This window comes from Pan paniscus, chromosome 19 (genome assembly GCF_029289425.2).
Source record: "Pan paniscus chromosome 19, NHGRI_mPanPan1-v2.0_pri, whole genome shotgun sequence".
In the NCBI taxonomy this organism is placed as follows: domain Eukaryota; kingdom Metazoa; phylum Chordata; class Mammalia; order Primates; family Hominidae; genus Pan; species Pan paniscus.
The window spans coordinates 23,063,991-23,088,697 of NC_073268.2; the positions used below are offsets into that span (position 1 = coordinate 23,063,991).

Consider the following 24,707-nt stretch of genomic DNA (forward strand, 5'->3'; position numbering starts at 1 on the left):
TTTCACATATTCTGCCCCACAAGTTCACCAGCACCTGTCAGATTGGATGTCCCAGTTTTTGGTTTGGAAAATTCGATCTATCTCAGGTAATGGAGAAGTGGGAGACAGCAGTTCATTCATTCCAGTGTCTAAGCCTGTGGTTGGTGGGAAGAAGAGACTGGGATGGCTCCAGCCCTTCGCTGGAATCTCGCATTGAATTCCTAGCTCCGCCCTGATCCGTGCTGAGGCGAGCAGGTGAGTGGGACGGACAGCGCTGTGCCTGCACCCTCCTAGCCCCACTTGCTTACCGCGGCCCCTGCCCTATCCCACACTGGGAAGTATGCTCTGTTAGCCTCGGCTCAGCCTTGCCCCATCGGCCCAGTGGGGAGAGTCCAGGGAGGGGAGAGCCTCCACGTGCTAAAGGAAAGCGGCCTGCCAGACACTGCTGCTTAAGGAGACTGTCTAAGCAATCGGATTCGGTGCGGCCGAGATGCAGACGTCCGTTTCTCCCAAGGGAAGGAGCAAGGGTACTCCAGGTCCCAAAGCTGCGTTACAGCCAGTTGGGCTAATCCCACCCGCCCCTCCCCCAACTCCCCGAGTGGCAATCTGTCCAGCCCCTCAAGCGATCAGGCCACAACCCCCAGCACCGCGCGTTCTCCTCCCAGCCTAGCCCGGCCCATCTCCCCACCCGGGGCCCCGCCCCGGCCCCGCAGGCTCCCAAGAGGCGGTGGACAGGCCAGCAGGACTACAAGTCCCAGCAGGCCCCGGGGCCCGCCCTCGTGGGGCGGAGCCAAGCCGGCAGCGAATTGGGAGGAGCTCTGGCGCTCAGGCTAGGGAACGCGTGTGGCCAATCGCGGGGCCGTTCTCGCCGCGAGCCGATGGGGGCGGGGAAAAGTCCGGCTGGGCCGGGACAAAAGCCGGATCCCGGGAAGCTACCGGCTGCTGGGGTGCTCCGGATTTTGCGGGGTTCGTCGGGCCTGTGGAGGAAGCGCCGCGCACGGACTTCGGCAGAGGTGAGCACGGGAGGCTGTTTTCGCTGGCTGGAGCCCGCTCGCCCTAGGAGCTTCCTGCCTCCGTCCCCCAACCCGGAACCGCCTTCCCCGACGCGGGCTCGGTGCCCACGCGCCCTGCTCGGAAGTTTTGAGGGTCTTAGCTTTAGGTTAGCCTTCGCCCGGGGTCCCGGCCGGTGGCCGCGTGTCGACGCCCCTCCCCTCCCCCCGCGCGACACACACATATTCCAGTTCCTGGGAGTTTGCATGGGGCTTGCCGCCATCCTTGCCTCTTCTGCCTCTGCCACATTGCATGGTCCCCCTCCTGGCGCGCCTCACCCCTCCCGGGCACAGCTATCGAGGCTCCTCGGGCTCATCGGGACGCCTTTTGGTTCCATCCGGGTTCCCCCATCGGATGCCGGGACGGGAAGTAGAGAAAACGGTGGCGACTGGTCCCACTCCGATTCCTCACTGGCCGGGCTCAGGCCCTTCTTGGTTCTGTGGGTACAAAATTGAGCTCCACGCCCAAGTGGAGAGAATGAGCTGTGCGCGCCTCCGGGGCGGGCCACGCGGGGCCAGGCTGCCCCAGGGTGCCCGAGGCCTCGCCTCGTCTCGCCGCGAGGACTGGAATCTCGCAGCAAGGACCCTCCTCGCACTGGAGGTATCGTCGATTCCAGCCCCTAAGCGACAGATGGCCGGGGTGCCACCACACCCCTGAGCCGACGCCAAGTCTGGCCGGGGAAAGGTCCTCAAGGGGCTGGAGGATGCTGCCGCCGCCCTCCTGTCGAGCCTGGCAATGGGCCAGTCCCAGCGCCTGCCGCCGTCTCCAGCCTTGGCAGATACCGTGCAGTGCCGAGTTCTGCCGTTATGTGGTCCCTGGAGGTCTTCCTGGGAAGAGGATTTTGGAAGAGATGATAAGGAAAAGTGCACAGCACAGTTTGGCCAGCTAGCCTACTCCTCTCCACCCTTAACTTTCCTCTGTGTTTTCACCTGGCTCAGCTGAACTAAAATGTGGGGTGAGGGACAGCTGGTAGGTCTCATTTGCCCAAATGGGTGATTTTCACCTCTTAGAAACCTTCCTAAACAGCTTGGGGGGCGGTAGTGGGAAGAGCCCTCAGACACTGGGCAGCTTATGGCACCATCCCCGTTCTGACACTATGCCTGCCGCAGTAAGGGGCACTCACAGAATTCTGCCTCTCTAGAATTTACTCCAGGGATTGCCTGTCTTCTCAAAAAAATAATAAATAAATACCTACATACATAAGTCCCAATCCTGCAGATACTAACCTTCAAATGAGTGTTTTTGTCTTTCCCAGAGGCACCCTTAGTAGCATCCCCAGTGATTCCCTTCCCCTGGCTGTGTCCCAGGGGTGTGTTCTGGGGAACAGGCTTCTTTCATTCAGCCTCCTGTGTGGGCTGCTTCTCTCAGTGTGTGCTAAAAGTGAACTCAATCCTGGGTCACTCACCCGTCTACAGAAAAGACTCCATTCAGCTCATAAGGCCCCTCCCTTAGAGAATGTGTGTATGTGTGTGTTTTCAGGTTCCTTGGCATGATTTCCCCCAAATGGTTTACACATTTAGCTGTTACCAAGTAACAGTTCCTGGAGTCCAAGCTTAGCCCAATCATCTGTTACTTGTTTGACAGCACATTCAGCTACTGGGGAGGCAGACTAAGACGTTCTGGGGAGCGGTCCCAAACCCAGATAGGTATTTGTAGGTATTTGCTGATTCCACTAGAGCAAATATTCTTTTTTTTTTTTTTTGAGACAGAGTCTTGCTCTGTCGGCAGGCTGGAGTGCAGTGGTGGATCTCGGCTCACTGCAACCTCCGCCTCCTGGGTTCTAGCGATTCTCCTGCCTCAGCCTCCCCAGTAGCTGGGACTACAGGTGTGCACCACCACGCCCGGCTAATTTTTGTATTTTTAGTAGAAACAGGGTTTCACCATATTGGCCAGGCTGGTCTCAAACTCCTGACCTCGTGATTTGCCCTCCTTGGCCTCCCGAAGTGCTGGGATTACAGGCGCAAGCCACCGTGCCTGGCCGCAAATGTTCTTACCTGGTGGTCAGTCTGTGGGCCATCGGATCATTGTCACAGGTGAGCACCTTGAAACGATATACACAATTGGATTTGTGTACCTTTTTCTGGGTTTTTTTTCAGTTTCAGAAGAGTCTGAGACCTCAAAGAGGTTAAGAGCCACTGCCTTAGAGAGACTTTAAGACCTCACTGAAGGCCGGGCGTGGTGGCTCGTGCCTGTAAATCCCAGCACTTTGGGAGGCTGAGGTGGGTGGATCACGAGGTCAGGAGTTCGAGACCAGCCTGACCAACATGGTGAAACCCCGCCTGTACTAAAAATACAAAAAATTAGATGGGCGTGGTGGCGTGCATCTGTAATCCCAGCTACTCAGGAGGCTGCGGCAGGAGAATCACTTGAACCTGGGAGGCTGAGGTTGCAGTGAGCCGAGATCACTCCACTGCACTCCAGCCTGGGCGACAGAGCCAGAGTCCTTCTCAAAAAAAAAAAAAGACCTCACTGAACCACTAAAGTTGCGATTTATCTCTACTGAGTCCGCTCCCTGGGTTTGTGAGCCATTTGCCTTCTCTTTATTGGTGAATTTGCAGAGGCCTTATTTTTATTATGTTGTATACATTCCTTGTCTCAACCTCCCGTCTCTAAGCCAGAATGCTCTAGTGGCAAATCTCTTGTTTTGGTAAACTGGCAAATCTTGTTTTCTATCCTGTATTATCCCATTGTGTCTTCTCTCCTATCCCCCTTCCAAAGACCCTATGGAGATGGGCTCTTGGACCTGAAATTTGATCTGGGTCTCAAGAAAACTGTGATTTCTCAGCTGCAGGGGTCCATTTTCTCTCCCTTGTCCTTTCCAAAGTTGGGTCTTGTGTCTGTTTTGGAGGTGCCAGGTTCAGGGGACTGTTTTACTGGGAGTCTCAGACTTCTTTCTTCTAGAGAGGCATAGCCCGGGGACTTCCTTTCCCCTGGAGTTATGGAAGGAGTCTGAATTGCTGAGGATGGTCAGCCACTGCCCCCTCCTCTCTGAGTGTTCCTTGATCTGCCCTGGGCTGCACTCTCTTTGGAAGGGGGTGGGAGGTGTACCCATTCAATCTGAGGACCAGTTTTTCTGGTCTGAGTCAAAAATATTGGGAAATGGAGCAGTGGGTGGGGGGTGGAGGACCGTGGGGCAGTGAGGTGGTTGGGACGTCTCTGGAAACTCATACTGAGAAGGAATCTCAAGTCATTCCAGGGGAAGGCCAGAAAAGGGAACATCTCTGAGCCCCTTCCCAGCTACCCCACTTTAGGCAGACACCAGGCTGAATACACCCATTGTGCCATGCTGGATACTAGCTAGGAGGCCGACAAAGGCAGCCAAGCCAGGATGAGAACCTGAAGCCCCACCAGCCTGGCCGATTGGGAGGGGGCGCAATGTAGCCCCTGGAACGTTGGCCTTCTCTGAGTTGGGAACGGAGACCCAGCTTCCAGCACGTGTAAACAAGCCGGCTCCTTCACTCTGCCCTCCTTTATTTGTACTTGACTTTTTTCTCCCCCAGCAAATTAAACGCTTTGCTTCTGGGCCTTGGCGGGGGAGTCAGGAGTGACTTTTCCTGATCCGGCCAAGCTCTTGGCCTTAATTTCCATGCCCACCTCCCCCCATTCCCCTCCCCAGCTCACTCCTTGAGTTACCCACAGGAGAATGGGTGTATCAGGACAGAGTCGTGGGGAGGGGAGATGATGAAATTCTTATCATAGACTCTTTGAAGTGAAAAGGACACATGGGCCTGGCTCTTGGAAAAATGGTCTTTTCTTGGGCTGGTGTGGATTTTTCTGGGGACCTAGGTGTAAGAGGGTTTGGGTTCGAGTCTTGGGTCATAACCTTGCTTATTATTAGGTGGGCTTCTTGGGCAAGTTATCCTAACGCCTCTGAGATTTTATTCCTCATCTAAGAAATGGGGTTATAAATCTCAGCGTACCTCCCAGAGCTCATATGAGATGAGTTTCTTTTTATCTTTTTTTAGACACAAGGTCTTGCTCTGACACCCAGGCTACAGTGCAGCGGTGCAATCATAGCTCACTGTAGCCTCCAACTCCAAGATGAGTTTTCCTATACGTGTGATGGAGGATGGTTTCTGCCTCTTCCTCCTCCTCCTCTCAGTCCGCCCCAGTTAGAAGTGACCACTACACTACAGGGTGGTCCCCAGAGAGGCATCTGTTCTTAGTGAGTTTTGCTCTAAATTAGCAGCTGGATGACGCAGTGGGGCGGGTGGAATGTGCTAAAGGTCGGTTTCCCTGCCCTGTGTCTGCTCCATACTCAGGATTGGGAGGCTAGTGTCCGGGAGAAAAGAGGAGAAAAGAGCTTTGCGATGATCCTCCCCCCTCCCCTACTCCCCTTCTAACCAGGACCTGGGGGTGTGACCCTTTTTGAGGCTAAGTAAACTTGCTGGCTTGGCCATTGGCCCAGTGGTGTGTAAGGGTGTGTATAGGGGTAAATCTGGGTGTGGGGGAGATGAAACCTGTAGGGAGAGAAAGGCTAGCCTTTTGCAATTTCAGCCGTACTCTGCACTGGTCAGAGAACAGAAAGGTGTTTCAGGGTCTGCCCACCTCAGATGGGACCAGCACTCAGATTTGGGTCAAAGCACCGGTTTTCTTGGCCTTCTAGCCAGCGGCCTTTTGCTCCAGGATGAGTGTGGTTGTGGATCAGCTAGTTTGCCTAGAGGGAATGGGGCAGGGTGAGGCAAGAGTCCCAGGGGAAATGGCACTTTTGTTTTTCTCTATCTTCCCTCACCCATTATCTCTGGATCTTCTTCCTCTGCTGGCAAAAGTGCTGCTTGATATCTCTCTTCCATCCCTCCCGCTGGGACAGCATTTTTTCCTTCCTCTTGAGAAAAGCTGAGATCTGGTTTTATTGTCTGGGGGCAACTGGGAGTGGGTCTGCCCTGCTGGGGAAGATAGTGCCTCCACACGCCTGCCCCCTTCTGACCAGCTCCTCTCTCCCAGACAGGTAGAGCAGGTCTCTCTGCAGCCATGTCAGCCAAGGCAATTTCAGAGCAGACGGGCAAAGAACTCCTTTACAAGTTCATCTGTACCACCTCAGCCATCCAGAATCGGTTCAAGTATGCTCGGGTCACTCCTGACACAGACTGGGCCCGCTTGCTGCAGGACCACCCCTGGCTGCTCAGCCAGGTGAGCCCTGCCTCCACTTTGGGTCTTTCTTCCAGGCCCGGGGTCTGAGGAAGAGAAAGCCATTGGTTTGTTGGTGATGCCGATAGGGTCATGGGGTTGGAGGCTGCCAGCAGCAGCTGTGGGAAGCATGCCATGGGCTGAGCAGGGTTTGTGTTCATGCTGAGCCCTGTATGTTGAGGTACCCCAGCATGGTATACCCTGCCATGGGCTTGAAACTGGACAAACTGGTGTCCAAATCAAAGCTGTGTTTATTAACCATGTGGCCTGCGGCAAGCCATTTCACCTCTTTTGAGTTTTAGATTCCCCATCTCTCCAATGGGATAATACTCACTTTGAGCTGTAAGGATTAGCAAGAAGCATTTAGCGTGCTTGGTGCCTGGCACATGGTAGATGCTCAGTAAAAAGTAGAGATGTGGCCTGTCCTCCCCTAAGTGGAGTATATCAGGAATGTATCAAGGCAATTAGGAAGTGTGATGTTGTACTTTGTGAAGAATGGCCCCGACCCTGGAGGGTCAGCCTGGAATAGAGGCTCTGTTCTTGAGATCTCTGCAGGGCCATTGTTAGAAAGCTCTTAGATTTCCTTGGCAGGGCTCAGAGAGTAAGCCTAGGACTAGTGGTGGTGTTTCTTCCCACTAGGAGGCAGCTCAACCACAAAGGGATGGAGGGAGTTTCCTGGCCCTGGAGATGTATGAGCAGTGGTTAGGGGCTGCTTATTGGGCCTGTTGTAGACAGGGTTCAAGCACAGGGATGGGGTTGACCAGATGACCTCTAAGGTTCCTTGCTGCCTCAAGGCTCTGTCTCTCTGTTTTCCTCTTTGGAACACATGTTCTGGTCCATATTCTGAGGGGCTTACTGTTGAATGAAGAAGCTAATGTATCACATAGGGAGGGTAGAGAATCACTTATTCACTCAGCAGGTATTTGCTGAGCGCCTCCTCTGTGCCAGGCTCCATCTGGGCACAAATGCCTCTAGATACCTGGTTGTCAAAAGCAAGATATTGGCTAGGGTAGGTGGAGGAAGCATCCAGGAGTTGACTCTGAAGGATGGTTAGGGCTGGCTTTGGAGCAGAGTGAATGGGAAGTCAATCCCTGCTGTCCTCTATTTGGATCCCCAAAATACTACGGTTTATCTAATTCTTCCTCATTCTAAATACAAACCGCTTTTGTTCCAGAACTTGGTAGTCAAGCCAGACCAGCTGATCAAACGTCGTGGAAAACTTGGTCTCGTTGGGGTCAACCTCACTCTGGATGGGGTCAAGTCCTGGCTGAAGCCACGGCTGGGACAGGAAGCCACAGTGAGTGGGCATGGGGTCAGGATGAACGTGTGTGGTAACAGAAGCAAATATGGTCACCTCCAGGTCAGCAGCTCTGTGGATCACCCCCACAGCCAGTGTCATTGTAGCTCAGGGAAGGCAGGAGTCCTGTGGCGCTGACCCACTCAGGTGGCTGCCAGCAGTAGGCTCAGTCTTGGTGCCCATTCCCAGCTCCCTCATCATCCAAACTTCTTTGTTTTATTGGTTTGGGCAAGGTGTGCTGCAGAGGTAACCTCAATATAATTCAAGAGCCAGGTGGAAATGGTCTGATTCTTTTTTTTTTTTTTTTTTTTTTTTTGAGACAGGGTCTTGCTCTGTAGCCCAGGCTGGAGTGCAGTGGCGTGATCTTGGCTCACTGCAACCTCCGCTTCCTGGGTTCAAGCAATTTTCTAGCCCCAGCCTTCTGAGTAGCTGAGATTACAGGCATGCAGCACCATATTTGGCTAATTTTGTATTTTTAGTAGAGACGAGGTTTCTCCATGTTGGCCAGGCTGGTCTCGAACTCCTGACCTCAGGTAATCTGCCTGCCTCGGCTTCCCAAAGTGCTGGGATTATAGGCACGAGCCACTGCGCCCGGCCTTTATTTTTTTTTAAGACAGGGTCTCACACTGTCACTTAAGGCTGTAGTGCAGTGGCATGTTCACATCTCACTACAGCCTCCACTTCCCAGGTTCAAGTTATCCTCCCACCTCAGCTTCCTGAGTATCCGGGACTATAGGTGCATGCCACCATCCAGGCTGCTTTTTAACTTTTTTTTTATAGAGTTAGGGTCTTGAATGTTACCCAGGCTGGTTTCGAACTTCTGGCCTCAGGTAATCCTCCTGCCTCAGCCTCCCATGTAGCTGGGACCACAGATGTGTGCCACCAAGCCCAAATTCAATTATTAACTTCTCCCAGCTTGGTGATGAATTTCAACCACGTACATGAGAGAGTTAAAGTGAAACATGGTTTAGGAAGGCTAAGAGATGCCTGGAAATAAAATTATGTTTCTTCTTATTCCCCAGGGGAGCTGGAGGACTAAGGGAGGGAGTGGAGCTGAGGCCTGGCCTAGCCTGGGAAGAATGTGCCATCCACACCTGGCTCTGTAGAGCACGTGGCTGTGAAGGGCCTGGTGCTCATCTGGGGTGAAACTGTACCAGGGATGAGCTGTTCTCTTCCTTGGCTGCCTCGGGAATAGCAATGAAGGTGGTGACGGAGATGTCTTCCTCCCTCATTGGGCTTCCTCAGAGTAGCCCTTAAATGTTAATTTCCCAGTTTCTGGCCCTCATGGGTAAAGAGGGATCCTTGAAGTTGCACATGGACCCGGGCGTGAAGCGACCTGTCCCTTGAGTTCCCAGGCCTTTGGAGAGAGGATGGTGGGATTGGAGGGAGGGATGCTGAGCATGTCCCCAGGGAGCACATCCTGCTTCCTTCTGCTGGCCTCTGGGAGGGGAAGGTGGGACATCAGACATCTGAGCTGGCAGCAGCGTTGGGCCAGCAGGAGTGGCTCATTACCTCTGATGGATTGCTGTCTGGTCCCTGACTCAGCAGTGACGCACAGGCCAGGCGGGGGGTTTGGGACTTACTAGGATGAGGGCTGTCTCGCCACAGCCGCCGCCAGGGAATCACTCAAACTGATTAGCTCTGCAGGCCTGTGGTCCTCAGCCAGGAGAGTTTGCGTGGAGAAGTTTCCCTGATTAAGCCCTGGCTCCCCACTTCTCCACCCATTCCCGGCGCCCGGACCCATGTCCTGAGGCTGAGTCACTGTGCCTTCCTCAAGGCTCATGAAGCAGAATGGTTACCTCCCTTCTACCCGGTTTCCCCTCCCTGTCAAGCTCTGCCACAGCCGTGACTTGTTGGAGCCCTTTCAGTTGCGCAGGTCCTGTGTCACCCTCCAGAGGAGGCCAAGAGTGGGCAAGGTCGGTGCCTGTTCAGGCACAGTCCGCACCAGAGCAAGGAGTGAAAGGGCATCTCGTGAGGACTTACTGAGCTTAGGGATCTGTGACCCCATTTTTTCTGGAAAAATCTCTCTTTGCTGGGTGTGGTGGTGGGAGTGCTTGGGCACCACCCCTGTGCAGTCCCTCCTTCTGCCCTAGGGGCAAGACGTGCTGTCCCTCTGAATTTCATCTCCCTCTATTTTTCTGTAGGTTGGCAAGGCCACAGGCTTCCTCAAGAACTTTCTGATCGAGCCCTTCGTCCCCCACAGTCAGGTATGTGTGAGGCGGCTCCAGGCTGGGTCTTCTCCCTCCTGGAACCTTGGGTTTGTCCACCGTAACATGAGGAAAGAAGTCAAGCTGATGAGGACAGTCAGAGGGACCAGGGTCCCTGAAGCTGCACTGAGGATCTGAGGGTGCTGCGGACTCGGGAGTCCAGAGGGGAAGGAAAGGGCTTGGTCTACAGCAGAGAGGAGTTAGGACTGGTAACAAAGGGGACTTCCAAGTGCAGGGATGAGAACGACCTGCAGGCAGGCCCCACCCCTCAGCTGGGGTTGGTCATACTGATTCAGTCTGGATCACCAGCCAGTGGGGTAGAGGCTTCTTCCTCTTGTCCTCGGGGAAAAGATGGTGGACAAGTCTCTGGATGAATGGTTTTCACTGGGTTTTAGAAAATGAGACCGTGGGGATTGGTTTCCTCTCCCAGTACATGGTAGACCATCTTCCCCAGTTCAGCGCCCCTCACCAGCTTCGCCCCCACAACCCCAATCCCACTGTCCTGTCTCTTCACCTGCAAGGCTGAGGAGTTCTATGTCTGCATCTATGCCACCCGAGAAGGGGACTACGTCCTGTTCCACCACGAGGGGGGTGTGGACGTGGGTGATGTGGACGCCAAGGCCCAGAAGCTGCTTGTTGGCGTGGATGAGAAACTGAATCCTGAGGACATCAAAAAACACCTGTTGGTCCACGCCCCTGAAGACAAGAAAGAGTTGAGTGAGAGGGACGGTAGGGAGGTGGCAGTTGGGATGAGAAGACTGACAGGCTCTGGGCACAGACCGGGGAGAGCAGAGCGGTCTCCTCTCTGGGAGCCAGGTGGTAGACACGGCCCTGTCCTGAGGAAGACAGCTGGGTGCAGGGCAGGGACTGGCTTGGAACCAGACTGAAATATGCCGCCAGCGTCCCTCACCTCCTTGCCCCTGTCTGTCTGACACCTCTGCCTCCAGCTTCTCGCCTGACAGCTCCTTTCCGCCTCAGTGGCTGAAGAGCTATGTCCAGGGAGCAGGGGTTGCAGAGGAGATGGAAGGGCCAGTGGGGTGCGTTTAGGGAAATGGAGCTGTCGGTGGCAGTGAGAGATTGCTGCGGGGCGCCTGGGGTGCTGCCGAGCTGCTCCCTGATGGATGAACTGTCCCTCTCTCCCTCCCACCTCTAGAATTCTGGCCAGTTTTATCTCCGGCCTCTTCAATTTCTACGAGGACCTGTACTTCACCTACCTCGAGATCAATCCCCTTGGTAACTGGGTGTGCTTGGCTGGGAGGGGGCAAGGGTCCCAGTGCCTATGACAGCCCTGGCCTTGGCATTCAGAGAACCAGACTCCCACTTGCCAGAGGGTAACACAAGACAGATGTGCACAAGCAGAGGGGTCCCCATGCACGTTTAGTGCCAGTTCCTGTTTCTGAGCTCTCAGAAGACTGTAGTTCTTCTCTTAGTCAACTCCAACCTCTCTCTTTGGTCTTAGAGACAGAGTCTTGCCCTGTCGCCCAGGCTGGAGTACAGTGGCACAATCTCAGCTCACTGCAACCTCCGCCTCCTGGTCTCAAGCAATTTTTCTGCCTCAGCCTTCCGAGTAGCTGGGATTACAGGTGCCCGCCACCACGCCAGGCTAATTTTTTATTTTTAGTAGAGATGGGGTTTCACCATGTTGGCCAAGGCTGGTCTCGAACTCCTGACCTCAGGTAATCTGTCCACCTCGGCCTCTCAAAGTGCTGAGATTACAGGCGTGAGCCACCACGCCCGGCCAGAAGTCCTGGTTTTGATCTGACTGTGTGCTTCTGCTCCTCCCGCCGGGTCAAGGCTTTCTGACAGCAGGAGGTGGGCAGCCTCTGCACTGCTCTCACCCTTTGGCCCTTCATTCCTCCTGGTGCACTCAGAGGCCTCACACTTGCCTCCCTCTGTGGGAGTTGGTCAATCATTAACCCTTGATGCTGGGAAGAGCTTGGTCTCAGTCTCTTGGGCTGTGAAGGAAGCAGGTGGTGTTGAGGGAGAGTGGCGTGGGCTGGCTCTGGCCAGGACTTCTCAGGGCAAAGTCTAGGAAGGCGAGAAATCAAATCATTCCAGCTGAGGATGCAGCCCCTCTAATGGAGCAGATGGCCTTGTGCTAACTCAATCAGCTAAATGGCCCTGGGGGAGGAGGAAGATGGGTGTCCAGTGAGGTGGTATAAACGAATCCTGCTGATTGGGAGTCCAGTGCACCCTGCGGCCCCTGCTCCACCTGACACTGAGGCTTCCCCTAGCCAGACCCTGGGAGACATAGATGTGCATACCGGTGGAGGGTCTTCTGTCAGCAACATGTACCTTTAAACACTTTTTAAAAGTGGCTGGACCATGGGTTTGCGCATGGTTAGATACTCAAAAGCAGGGAGTGTAGCGTTTTGTAAAGATGTTTGAAAATTGCCATGGCAACTAATACAGACCTCCATGTCCCATTGCCTATAGGTCAGGGAGAGGGGAATGGCCTTGTAGAATTTGTTTTGCCTTTAATGGGGAAAAGCTCTGTCTCCATAAGGGCCTCTCTGGTTTCTTACTGAGCTTAGAGAGTTCTGAGGCCTGAATGGGCCACCGTGGGATCGGTGTTTGTGGAGGGGTTGGAGGTTGGTGGTTGTCTCTACCCAGAGCCGGTGTCTGATGATTGCCTCTGCTCCCCTGAAGTAGTGACCAAAGATGGAGTCTATGTCCTTGACTTGGCGGCCAAGGTGGACGCCACTGCCGACTACATCTGCAAAGTGAAGTGGGGTGACATCGAGTTCCCTCCCCCCTTCGGGCGGGAGGCATATCCAGAGGTAAGGCTGGTTTAGAGAGGAGAGGGGGACTGGGGGGAGGGCGGTGGGGAGGTGACTCATCTCTGATGTGCATTTGGCCCCCCTTCATGAGCTGTTTATTTGGCAGGGAAAGGAAGACTGAGAAGCATTTAATTTTCTTAAAACCCCAATGGGGTGGGGGTGGGAGTGAGCCAAGCCTCTGAATCCCAGCCAGAAATTCTTTTAGATTTCTCTCTCAATCAGCCTCCCTCGACTCTTCACTTGATTTGTTGCCTCTCCATGATTCCAAGTGTCTCGCCTTAATCCTGATGGAAGGTCATTCTCTCCGCGTCTCACTGAGAATTTTAATTGCTCTTTCCCACTCTGTCCTCTGAGAAGTCCTCACAGCAGGATTGGGCTTTCTGGGAAGTACCCCAGGCCCAGGGAAGAGGCTGGGCTAGGAGACGGTCTGGTCTGGGGAGGCCTGGGGTTGGGGGCACGTGTGATGGGCCGGGCAGGCAGATGCTGGGGTGAGGGCATGGTTGAGCAGAGGGACATGGTTAGGCTCAGGACTTAGGCAGAGGGCCAAGTACTTGACGTCAGAGAAGGGAGATGGGAAGTTTGTCCCTAGGCAGTGACTGTGACTATGAGTGGTTTTGGTACTTGGAGACACCATCAAGTGTCTTCAAGGCATGTGGGGCCCTGCGTAGCCCCTTCTTCCCACCCCATTAAGGCACCTTTTCATGTGCCTCCAGGGAAAGCGGGGAGGGGTCCTAGGATCTGGGACCTGGTAAAGGGGGTACCCCAAGGGCCTACCTGTTGCTGTCTGGTCCCCAGGAAGCCTACATTGCAGACCTAGATGCCAAAAGTGGGGCAAGCCTGAAGCTGACCTTGCTGAACCCCAAAGGGAGGATCTGGACCATGGTGGCCGGGGGTGGCGCCTCTGTCGTGTACAGGTGACTGAAGGGGGTTGCTGAAGGGACGCCAGCCCAGTCTACCCAGCATCAACATGTGTGTGTCCTGGGTGGGTGGGGTCCTGTCACTTTGGTGTGGGAATTTGGGGCAGAGGAAAGCAGTGGCATCCCAGAGGGCTTCGAGGGATGTTGGTGAGGGCCTGTCCTGCACACAGTGTCTTCTATAACCTTCTTGTTTGTGTCACAATGAAGCTGTTTTATGAGTTTCAATTCTGAAAATTATGTGCTCCATACAAAGGTACAGAAAATGAGCTAGAAAGTGAAAGTTGCCTGGACATTTCCCCATCCTCTCCCTGACAAGGTCACCCCAGTTAGCAAGTTACTGTATGTCCTGTCAAGCATATATAAATATTTATACTCTTTGCTTTATAGAATATTAGGATCATATTCTACACCCTTTACAATAATTAGCAGTTTTTTTCACTTTAAGCATGGTAGACACCTGCTCATTTCTAGATGTGCAATCTGCCATTCCCTTCTGTGTGTGACTGGCACTATTTCCTCTGGCTGCAGCACACTTTCTCTTGGGCAGCCCGTCAGGGACTCCTGCAGTGTGTGATTTTGCTTGTTTTTGTGTTAGGGAGGTGCTCATTGTTCATTTTACCTGCCATTGTCTGTCCAGGGCACCCCAGTGCCTTAGGGCTGGCAGAGTGCACTGCCCAGAAGAGTCTGATGTAGCACCATTAACCTGCAGGCCAGACTTGCATGGGAATTGGGGGCTGGAGATCCAAGAGGCCGGTTCCACAGGCTAACTCCAGTGTTTTGAGGGATCCGTGTGTCCTCCCAGGCACCAGGCTGCCACTCCCTGCCCCAAGTGTGAGAGCCATCACTGACTTCTGTCTCCTTGGCAGCGATACCATCTGTGATCTAGGGGGTGTCAACGAGCTGGCAAACTATGGGGAGTACTCAGGCGCCCCCAGCGAGCAGCAGACCTATGACTATGCCAAGACTATCCTCTCCCTCATGACCCGAGAGAAGCACCCAGATGGTGAGATACGTGCACACACACATACCTGTCCCCCCTTCCCCAGGACAGCCCAGCAGGCTGCAATGGGACAGCTTCGTCTGAGGAGTCACCAAGGCTGTGTGTGGTCCTTTGCAACTTGAGGCTAATCATTGAACTTTGGCTCTCAGTTTCGCTGACTGCACAGAGGGCAGGGACCACATCTATCAGTGGGAGGGGACTGAGAGGGCAAGAGGCGATGTGTGATAAAGCCCTTCAAACAAGTGCAGGGGAGGAGGTGGCTGTGGCATGCTCCTGCTACAATTGCAGTAAACTCAGTTTATCCGATTGCGATAAACTCTGATTGCAATAAACTCAGTGACCCTCTTATATTACCTGGCCTCTGTGAGTCTCAGTGCCCCTTTACCACCAGTGTTTTGGAGCTCTGCATACCAGTTCTTCTTTCCTTGAGCCAGAGAGGGAGAGAGATTCCCTCCAGAGATATCTAGAAACCAACCTGGATTTTTGGATGTTGGTTAGGAGTTATGTAGTGCTCCTGTGGGTTTGTTCTGACCCCTGTCTGGTGGCATAGGTAATGGAGAGTTGAGCTGATAAAGTGGAATGTCTGGAGAGACTGTCCTACTCACTCCCCAGTACCTCCTGGCAGATGGGGGACCCTCATTCAGGGGAACAAGAACTTCCTCAGTTGGATTGCTGGGAAGATGCTCGTCTACCTATGTAACTGTTTTTGATTCTCTCTTACTCCAAATCCAGGCAAGATCCTCATCATTGGAGGCAGCATCGCAAACTTCACCAATGTGGCTGCCACGTTCAAGGTAACAGTTGCAACAGTGGTGCAGTTTCTGGGGAAAGTGGTTTGGGGAAAGCAGGGAAGGGGCCTTGAAAGCAGAGTTTGAGCCAGAGCCAAGTTACCATGAGTTCCCAGGTCAGGTAGGGAGCTCTTGCCCCAGGGTCTCTTAAAGGGGTGGAGAAGACACTGGGACAGGAGCTGCCCATCTGCGCTGTGTGTCTCTGGGCAAGCAGCTGCTACGCTGAACTATAACTCTCCCACCTGAAGCATGGGAGGCGAATTTCTGCTTTCTTCCTTCTCAGGACCAATGCTTTGGAGCACTGGCTCAATCGATCCTTTCTTTCTTTCCTTTCCTTCCCTTCCTTTCCCTTCCCTTCCTTCTTCCCTTCCCTTCCCTTCCCTTCCCTTCCCTTCCTTCCCTTTCCTTCTTCCCTTTCTTTCCTCCCTCCCTTTCCTTCCTCCCTCCCCTCCGTTCCTCCCTCCCCTCCCTTCCTTCCTTTCCTCCCTCCCTTCCTTTCCTCCCTCCCTCCCCCCCTTCCTTCCTTTCCTCCCTCCCTCCCCCCCTTCCTTCCTTTCCTCCCTCCCTCCCCTCTCTTCCTCCCTCCTTTCCTCCCTCCCTCCCTTCCTTTCTTCCTTCCATGGAGTTTCACTCTTGTTGTCGAGGCTGGAGTGCAATGGCACAATCTCAGCTCACTACAGCCTCTGCCTCCTGGGTTCAAGTGATTCTCCTGCCTCAGCCTCCTGAGTACCTGGGATTACAGACACCCACCACCGTACCCGGCTAATTTTTGTATTTGTAGTGGAGCGGGGGTTTCACCATGTTGGCTAGGCTAGTCTCGAACTGACCTCAGGTGATCCACCCGCCTTAGCCTACCAAAGTGCTGGTATTACAGGTGTGAACCACCATGCCCAACCGATCCTCCTTACTTTCAACACTCTCGTGAGACTCTGGGTTCTCTGCATCTCCTTTTTTTTTTTTTTTTTTTTTTTGAGACGGAGTCTCGCTCTGTTGCCCAGGCTGGAGTGCAGTGGCGCAATCTCGGCTCACTGCAACCTCCGCCTCCCGGATTCATGACATTCTCCTGCCTCAGTCCTCCAAGTAGCTGGGACTACAGGTGCCCGCCACCACACCCGGCTAATTTTTTTTGTATTTTTAGTAGAGACGGGGTTTCACCATGTTAGCCAGGATGGTCTTGACCTCCTGACCTCATGATCTGCCCGCCTCGGCCTCCCAAAGAGCTGGGATTATGGACTTGAGCCACTGTGCCCAGCCATCCTGGTCTTATATCTTTCTGTCATGAGCCCTTTTTCCAAAAGATCGGAATGAAGAAAGTGCTTTGATGATCCGGGGCTCCTCTCATCCTACCGGGGTCTTCTCAACCTGGGTGCCTGTTCACGGGTCAGGGCTGTGTGTGCACATGCTTTAAAGCACATGTGACTGCCGTCAACAAGGAAGACAGAGCTAACGTGTCTCAAGAGTCATCCCTTTCAAGATAGCCACCCAAGGAGGCCATTTATTAATATTCCATGCTGTCAGATGCTCAGTGAGTGTATTCAAAAGAGTGTGTGCCACATCTGGTGGATCCATGTGAGTTTTGAGAATAATGACTAGATAAGTGTCAAACTTGAAAGTCTGAGATCTCAAGAAGTGAGAGGCTGGGCGTGGTGGCTCATAACTATAATTCTAGCACTTTGAGAGGCTGAGGCAGGCAGATCACTTGAGCTCAGAAGTTCAAGACAAGGCTGGGCAACATAATGAGATCTCATCTCTACTAAAATTTTAAAAAAATTAGTGGGTTGAGCTAGGAGGATTGCTTGAGCCCAGGAGGTTGAGGCTGCAGTGAGCCGTGATCGTGCCACTGTGCTTCAGCCTAGGCGACAATGAGACCCTGTCTCAAAACAGAAATAAAATGTGGGACCAGACCCCATCAGTCCTGCCCAAAACAGGGCGTCCATAACTGGACCTGATTTAACAGACAAATCTGGGACAGGGGAGCCTCAGCAGCTTTTATTTAACTTCTGAGCTGCCCTGCACTGACCCTTCGTTAGGGCACTTGGTTTGGAGCAGGTACTGTACATGGAGCTTTGTGTAAAATGCCTTGGGTGACAGAAGTCAGACTCCAGGCTCAAAAATCTAGCCTCTGTCTTGAGAAGCAGAACTAGGACACACCTTTCCACCCTTTCAATTTTCCAAAGTGGATATCCATTGTAAGAACTGTTCTTACACCGCGCTGGGCGCGGTGGCTCACGCTTGTAATCCCAGCACTTTGCGAGGCTGAGGTGGGTGGATCACCTGAGGTCAGGAGTTTGAGATTAGCCTAACCAATATGGTGAAGCCTCATCTCTACTAAAAATAAAAAAATTAGCCAGGTGTGGTGGCAGACATCTGTAGTCTCAGCTACTCGGGAGGATGAGACAGGAGAATTGCTTGAACCCCGGAGGCAGAGGTTGCAGTGAGCCGAGCTCGCACCACTACACCCCAGCCCGGGTGACAGAGCGAGAATTTGTCTCAAAAAAAAGAACTATTCCCGACATCACTTAAGAAGCTTTTGTAGGACATTGACTATGTCTTAGTACCTCTGAGAACCCTTGGATAGAGCCCAACATAGATATCCCCACCAAAAACAAAAATGTAGTAAGAGGCAGTAATGACTGCAGAAGGGACAAAAGAGAGACCAGCAAGGCCTTGCTGATGATGGAGGCCTGGAGCACCATGACATTAAGGGGTGTCAATCCTGGGTACCCCACGTTCCCACCTCAGCAACATTCTGAGTGATCATATCCCAGGCCGTGGCTGCTTATGCGTAGTCCTGTGCTTCCTGAGGAGCAGCACTTGTCACATATACCTGGTATGTTTGTTTATCACGGTTATAAATCACTGACTTGTGGCTGCCTTGTTTTTAGTCACATGTCACTTTGGGCTTCCAGGGCATCGTGAGAGCAATTCGAGATTACCAGGGCCCCCTGAAGGAGCACGAAGTCACAATCTTTGTCCGAAGAGGTGGCCCCAACTATCAGGAGGGCTTACGAGTGATGGGAGAAGTCGGTAAGATGAGGACCTTTTCTCTCCCCCTCACCCTGAGTGTGGGTGGCCTTCCTCTTTGGGATTTCTGATTCCTGAGCATCAGTCTTGGGCTCTTTTGCTCTCTACTCCCCTTCCTGGGTGTGCAGTTTGGGTTTCCATTCCCTGTCCCAACACAGAGTGCTGTCCTAAACTTTGGAGTGGTCAGGAAAGCATTTTCATTGAGCTCTACACTTAACAGATATTTATCAAAGATCACTCGCTCTGTGCTGGGCTTTGTGCTGGTGACGAGGGTTACAGCCACAAATGGACAGACAGCAAGCCTTGATGGAACGGAGGACACAAACTGCTATGTCAGGGGGTGCCGAGTGCCAGGAAGGAAAACAAAGCAGGGAAAGGGAGAATGCATGTGGGAGGGGTCGGGGCAGCCTTCAACAGGGAGATCAGAAAATGCTTGATCAAACTTGATCAAGGCTGGGCACAGGTGGCTCATGTACTTTGGGAGGTCGAAGCGGGAGGATCCCTTGAGCTCAGGAGTTCAAGACCAGCCTGGGCAACATGGCGAGACCCCGCCTCTACAAAAAAAAAAAAATACAAAAATTAGCCGGTCATGGTGGTACACACCTGTAGTCCCAGCTACTTGGGAGGCTGAGGTGGGAGGATCACCTGAACCTGGGAGGTCGAGGCTGCAGTGAGCCGTGATCATGCCACTGCACTCCAGCCTGGGTGACAGAGTGAGACCCTGTATCAAAAAAAAAAGAAGAAAGAAAAGAAAACTGACATTTGAGCAAAGACCTGGAATGAGGGAGCAGCGCCATGGTGACTCTTGGAGAGGGAAGGGCAAATTCTAATACCCTGCAGTGGTAAGGGGCTGGGACTGAGAGAGTGGCAGCGAGACACTCTACAGGTCACAGGAGGACTTGGCCATCACTGTGAGACAGCAGGCATAAGAGGTGTTCAAGCAGAGGAACCACATATTTATTATTATTATTTTTTTTTGAGACAGTGCCTTGCTTTGTCACCCAGACTGGAGTGCAGTGGTACCATCATAGCTCATTGCAGCCTCCACCTTGTGGGCTCAAGTGATCCTCCCTCCTCAGCCTCCCAAGTATTGGGGACCACGGGTGTGCACCACCACGCCTGGCTAATTAAAAAAAAAAAATTTGTTGTGAGATAGTGTCTCACTGTGTTGCCCAAGCTGATCTCAAACTCCTGGCCTCAAGTGATCCTCTTGCCTTTGCCTCCCAAAGTGCTAGGATTATAGACGTGAGCCACTACAACCAGCCAAGTGACACAATTTGACTTAGGTTTGAATTGAATAGGGTTAATTTGTTTTTCTTTTTTTTCTTTTTTTCTATTTTGAGATGGAGTCTCGCTCTGTCACCCAGGCTGGAGTGCAGTGGCGCGATCTTGGCTCACTGCAAGCTCCGCCTCCCGGGTCCACGCCATTCTCCTGCCTCGGCCTCCCGAGTAGCTGGGACTCCAGGCATCTGCCACCACGCCCGTCTAATTTTTGTTTGTATTTTTAGTAGAGACGGGGTTTCACCGTGTTAGCCAGGATGGTCTCAATCTCTTGACCTCGTGATCTGCCTGCCCCGGCCTCCCAAAGTGCTGAGATTATAGGCAATTTTTTTTTTTTTTTTTTTTTTTGGAGACAGGGTCTCACTCTGTCACCCAGGCTGGAGTGCAGTGGTGTGATCACAGCTCACTGCAACCTCTGCCTCCCAGACTCAAGGGATCCTCCCACCTCAACCTCCTGAGTAGCTGGGACTACAGATACATGCCACAATAAATACACAATTTTTGTACAAAAAATTAGCACACGCCTGGCTAATTTGTTTGTAGACGAACTTTTGCCATGTTGCCCAGGCTGGTCTCGAACTCTTGGACTCAAGCAATCCACCTGCCTAGGCCTCCCAAAGTGTTGGGATTACAGGTGTGAGCCTTTTGTTTTCTTTTTAATAGAGCTGGTTCAAAGCTGAGGATCTGCTATGTGCAGTGGGGCAGGCCTGGGGACAGCACAGTGAGGTTACCAGATCATGCTCTTAAAATTAGAACATTCCACAAGTAAACAGTAGGAGAAGATGCTAGGGGTCTGTCTGTACAAGGAGGAGGGGAGCGTGGCATGGGAGAGTGACCATCAAGGTCAGAGGGGGCCTTTCTCAGGAGGTAGTGCTTGGGTTGAACTGGGAGACCAGAGAGCAGCCAGGTGAAGCTCCATGGAGAGCTCCACGCAGAGGGAGAAGCAGGACCAGAGCCCTGGGGGAATGGGCTCAGGGTGTTTAGGAACAGAGACCAAGCACTGGTGGATGCATGTGATGAGGGCTAAGGAAAGCTGGAGAGCTGGGGTCCAGACTGCGAACAGGAGGAATATGGGCTCTGATAATTTGGTTACTTGAATCTTGCCAGTAAATATGTTTCTTGTGTGGTTTTTTTTTTTTTGGAGACAAGAGTCTCACTCTGTCACCCAGGCTGGAGTGCAGTGGCGCAATCTCAGCTTACTTTGCAACCTCTGCCTCCCAGTTTCAAGGGATCCTCCTGCCTGAGCCTCCGAGTAGCTGGGATTACAGGCGCACGCCACCACGCCTGGCTAATTTTTTGTGTTTTTAGTAGAGACAGGGTTTCACCACGTTGGCCAGGCTGGTCTCAAACTCCTGACCTCAAGTGATCTGCCCGCCTCGGCCTCCCAAAGTGCTGGGATTACAGGTGTGAGCCACTGCACCTGGCCTGTTTCTTGTTCTTGTTATCAGCAAGTGGCCCTTAGAAAGATTTGTCTGGTGGTGAAATTATGACAGCTGATTTGTCCTGGATGTTGGTCTTGCACTGAATGCACCAAACACTGATCATGGCTGTAAAAGGCCCTTTGCAGGGTCACATGGACTTGGGCGCTTATCTGCAGACTTGAATTATGGATTTTTTTTTCCTTCCCTTACAGGGAAGACCACTGGGATCCCCATCCATGTCTTTGGCACAGAGACTCACATGACGGCCATTGTGGGCATGGCCCTGGGCCACCGGCCCATCCCCAACCAGCCACCCACAGCGGCCCACACTGCAAACTTCCTCCTCAACGCCAGCGGGAGCACATCGGTAGGTGCCAGCCTCCCCAAACCTTACAGGAAGGAACCATCTCATCTTTTCCACTAGGATACAGTCTTCTTCCTCTGTTCCCTGGGGGCATAGAGGAAATACAGCGGGAGTTAGTGCATGGTTGGTTTGTGGATCTCTGCCAATTTTTTTCCTGTCCTGATTAAAGTAGTATAATGGAAGGACAAAGGATTTTAAAATTGGATCCAAGTTCAAATTGTGGCTGGGCATGGTGGCTCACGCCTGTAATCCCAGCACTTTGGGAGGCCGAGGCTGGTGGATCACCTGAGCTCAGGAGTTCGAGACCAGCCTGGCCAACATGGTGAAACCGTGTCTCTACTAAAAATACAAAAATTAGCTGGACATGGTGGTGCATGTCTGTAATCCCAGCTACTCGGAGGCTCAGGCATGAGAATCACTTGAACCTGGGAGGCGGAGGTTGCAGTGAGCTGTGATGGCACCATTGCACTCCAGCTCTGAGCAACAGAGTGAGAATTCGTCTCAAAAAAAAAGAAAAGAAAAACTTAAAAATCGTTACTCTTACTTTTTGCTGAGAGAGCAACCTTAGCCAGTACCTTGTCCACCCAGGGCCTCAGTTTGCTCATCTGTAACATGGGATAATATTAATTTGTATCTTAGAGGATTATTAGTACTTTTGGAAGCAGCTTATAAAGAGCATTGCTGTGCATAATTTTTATTACGAGTTTTCTTTGGGGCCTTTAAGGACCAGTGGCTTTTTTCCCAGGTGTGACTCTTACCTCTTACACTCTCTCCTTATCTCACCCCAGACGCCAGCCCCCAGCAGGACAGCATCTTTTTCTGAGTCCAGGGCCGATGAGGTGGCGCCTGCAAAGAAGGCCAAGCCTGCCATGCCACAAGGTAACTCCCTGAGGCTTCAGGCATGTTGCAGGGAGTGGCCTTGCGGTACCCTCTGTATCTCTCTCCCCTTTCCCTTTCCCCCCTGGGCTGGCAGAGGCAGATGAACAGCGGTTTGGGTTTTGCAATGGGACTGCACCTGGGACACGAGGATGGTATGACTTGAGCCTTCCCTGTGGGCGCTCCTGAGGCAGAGGACCCACGCCGTGCCTGGTCGCCTCAACTCCCCCTATTCTCTTCTACCCCTGTTCTTCTTATGGGGGTGTGAACTGGGCAGGGAGGCTGTGGAGGAGATAGGGTTACAGAAATTTCAGGAAGTGGAAAGTTCTCTGAGACTCTTCTCCTGAGTGGAGGGCAGACACCGGGACCCCAGGACGGCAGAGCCAGCTCATACGACAGCAGTTCCCAGGCCACCCCCACCATCTTGGGGCCCTAACAGACATTCCCTCCTTTGAATCCCCAGCAAGAAAAGCCCCCGCCTGTCAGCCCATCTGTATTTCAACTAATTTTTCTCTCCGTGTAGATGTGATTCCTGCCGGCCAGCCCTTGCAGCCAGCTCTACATAAGTGGTGTTAGTTACCCCTGGGCTGGTATACCTGTGCAGCCTCTTCCTGGGACACACTTTGCTATGGCATTTTGGGAAATAGTGACACTGTCCCAAATCAGCATCCTTGTCCACAGCACGGGTCAACCCCATGCTGGCCAATCATCTCATAGTGTTTCATGGAGACAAAAAGGGATTGGCATTAAGAGGGTGGGACTGCGTCAGCTAGACAGCCCAGAGTTCAAGTCATCCAGCTGTCCCTGCAGAGGGCCTGGGGGAGGCGCTGGTGTTGAGCACACCTGCCCAGCCTTCGTCCTCCTCCTGCCCCCTCTCTGCCCGTTTGGTCTTTGCTCTTTCTTGCTTCCATTCTGCTCATCGGTGCTTTCACCTCTTCTGCTGGCCTTACTCCGTTGTCCATTGCAGAACAGGAGAGGGATGGTGAGGGCTTTAGCCCTGAAAGGCTTGTCCATGGGACCCTTCCCTGTTCCCACCCTCTCCCTCCAAAGCCTCCAGCCATCAGTGGGTCACTCAGTTGCCTTGGTCATTTTCTTTGACAGATTCAGTCCCAAGTCCAAGATCCCTGCAAGGTAGGATGCCCCCACCCTGCCCCCACTCCGCGTGTGGCTTTGTTAGCGGGTGACAGTTTTACTGTGTGCTCTGTTTCCCCCTCCCCTGGTGGGTTGCAGTGTCGTCTGGTCTATTTTCTGTCCCTGCCTTGATGTGGCCTGACCCCAAGTCCTAAGTCTTCGCTCTTCCTCCCCTCCTATCCGTGCTCAGTACACGCCCCACTCAGTCCTCTCCTCACTGTGTGGCTGTTTCTGGCTCCAAGCTTGGGAAGGGGTAGAGATTTTGGAAGGAGCAAGAGCCAGACCCACAGCCCTGGAGAGTGTAGTGGTGTCAAGGAGAGAGTGTCGCCTGGGAAGGAGGGAGCCATCCAACTGAATGGGGAGTGGCAGAGAGTCGTGGGCGTCTGTCACTGCTGGGGTGCAGAAGGGGAGCCACATGTCACCCCTGCTTCTCATTTACATCTCCTGATGTCATTTTCCCACCTTTCCTGCCTCGGCTTCACCACTGCCAGCTTCATCCTCAAGCTCCAGGGACCAGTTTATCTTTTTCTGGGGTTGTGGTGGAGGAACAAGAGAGGTGAAGAAGGAGGTAGACGGAAGCAGAAGGGTGTGCAGCGGATCTAGTGACTGGGTAATTGGAAGGGGTATGAGCTTTGTCTGGTGTATGAGGTCACATTTTACAGTGGACACTTCTGTGCATGCGCATTCACCCACCAGCCTAGCTGAGTAGATTAATTGGTTCATAGCATCAGAGCTTCCATTTAACTTTGACATTCACAGCCGTGGAGGCGGGGAAGTCTTTATTGTCCCCTTGCTAAGGGGAGGGGAAGGAGTAATTGGCAGGGTCGATAACCAGCTGGAAAGGCCTGGAATGCAGCACTGTGGCCACCTGGCTTTAATCCTGATGTTTTTGCCTCTGGAAAAAGTTAAGAGCAGAGTGAGCCCAGTGTGGAAAGAACAGGGACCAGCCCTGGTTCTCCAGGAGCTCTCTGTGCTCTGAAGGGGAGGAGGGTTATGAGGAGGGGGATTATCCTTGTTACTTTCTGGAGTGAGAGAAATAAAAGGAGGGTGTGTCAGGGAGAACAGATTATGGCTGAGCGAGCCCTCCCCTCAGCGAGGCCAGAGGAGGCCTGGTGTAGGGGGCATAGCCCCTGGCACAGAGGTTCTCTCTGGAGCCTCTCTGCTGCTGGTGGGCTGAGGATACCTTCAGCTTTGGTTTCTCTGTGCTTGAGGAAGGGCCACTTTACCTCCACCCTTTCCTGCTGGAGATGCTGGTAGGTTGGTAGATTCCAGGCTTTGTCTTGATTTCTGTAGCTGGCAGGGTAGATAGATCAGAGGCATGTGCATGTGCATCACCTGGCGGGGGTGACATGATGCAGGCTTCCCCTGAGGATGGCGGGTCATGAACTCACACTTATATTCTCCCTCCTCACTTTCACAGTTGAGCTGCATTTTAAGTGATTGGGTAATCCTGGCTCTGATGCTG

At 52.9% G+C, this 24,707-nt stretch overlaps 1 protein-coding gene across 7 annotated transcripts in view; it reads left to right on the top strand.

The window, feature by feature from the left end:
- The window catches only part of ACLY (ATP citrate lyase), a 61,909-nt gene that overhangs the window by 10,591 nt on the left and 26,611 nt on the right, over positions 1-24,707 (top strand). The window contains exons 1-14 of one of the 7 annotated variants that reach the window (XM_034941855.3): positions 794-992; positions 5,978-6,159; positions 7,331-7,453; positions 9,598-9,660; positions 10,182-10,372; positions 10,814-10,893; positions 12,310-12,440; positions 13,236-13,354; positions 14,224-14,360; positions 15,090-15,151; positions 18,055-18,172; positions 21,084-21,238; positions 22,024-22,114; positions 23,213-23,242. In XM_034941855.3, the coding sequence (XP_034797746.1) occupies positions 6,001-6,159; positions 7,331-7,453; positions 9,598-9,660; positions 10,182-10,372; positions 10,814-10,893; positions 12,310-12,440; positions 13,236-13,354; positions 14,224-14,360; positions 15,090-15,151; positions 18,055-18,172; positions 21,084-21,238; positions 22,024-22,114; positions 23,213-23,242 (1,459 nt within the window). In that variant the 5' untranslated portion in view covers positions 794-992; positions 5,978-6,000. Of the gene's footprint in view, positions 1-793; positions 993-5,973; positions 6,160-7,330; positions 7,454-9,597; positions 9,661-10,181; positions 10,373-10,813; positions 10,894-12,309; positions 12,441-13,235; positions 13,355-14,223; positions 14,361-15,089; positions 15,152-18,054; positions 18,173-21,083; positions 21,239-22,023; positions 22,115-23,212; positions 23,243-24,707 lie in introns of those variants that run through there. The other 6 variants (XM_034941849.3, XM_034941852.3, XM_034941853.3 and 3 more) reach the window with 6 other exon arrangements.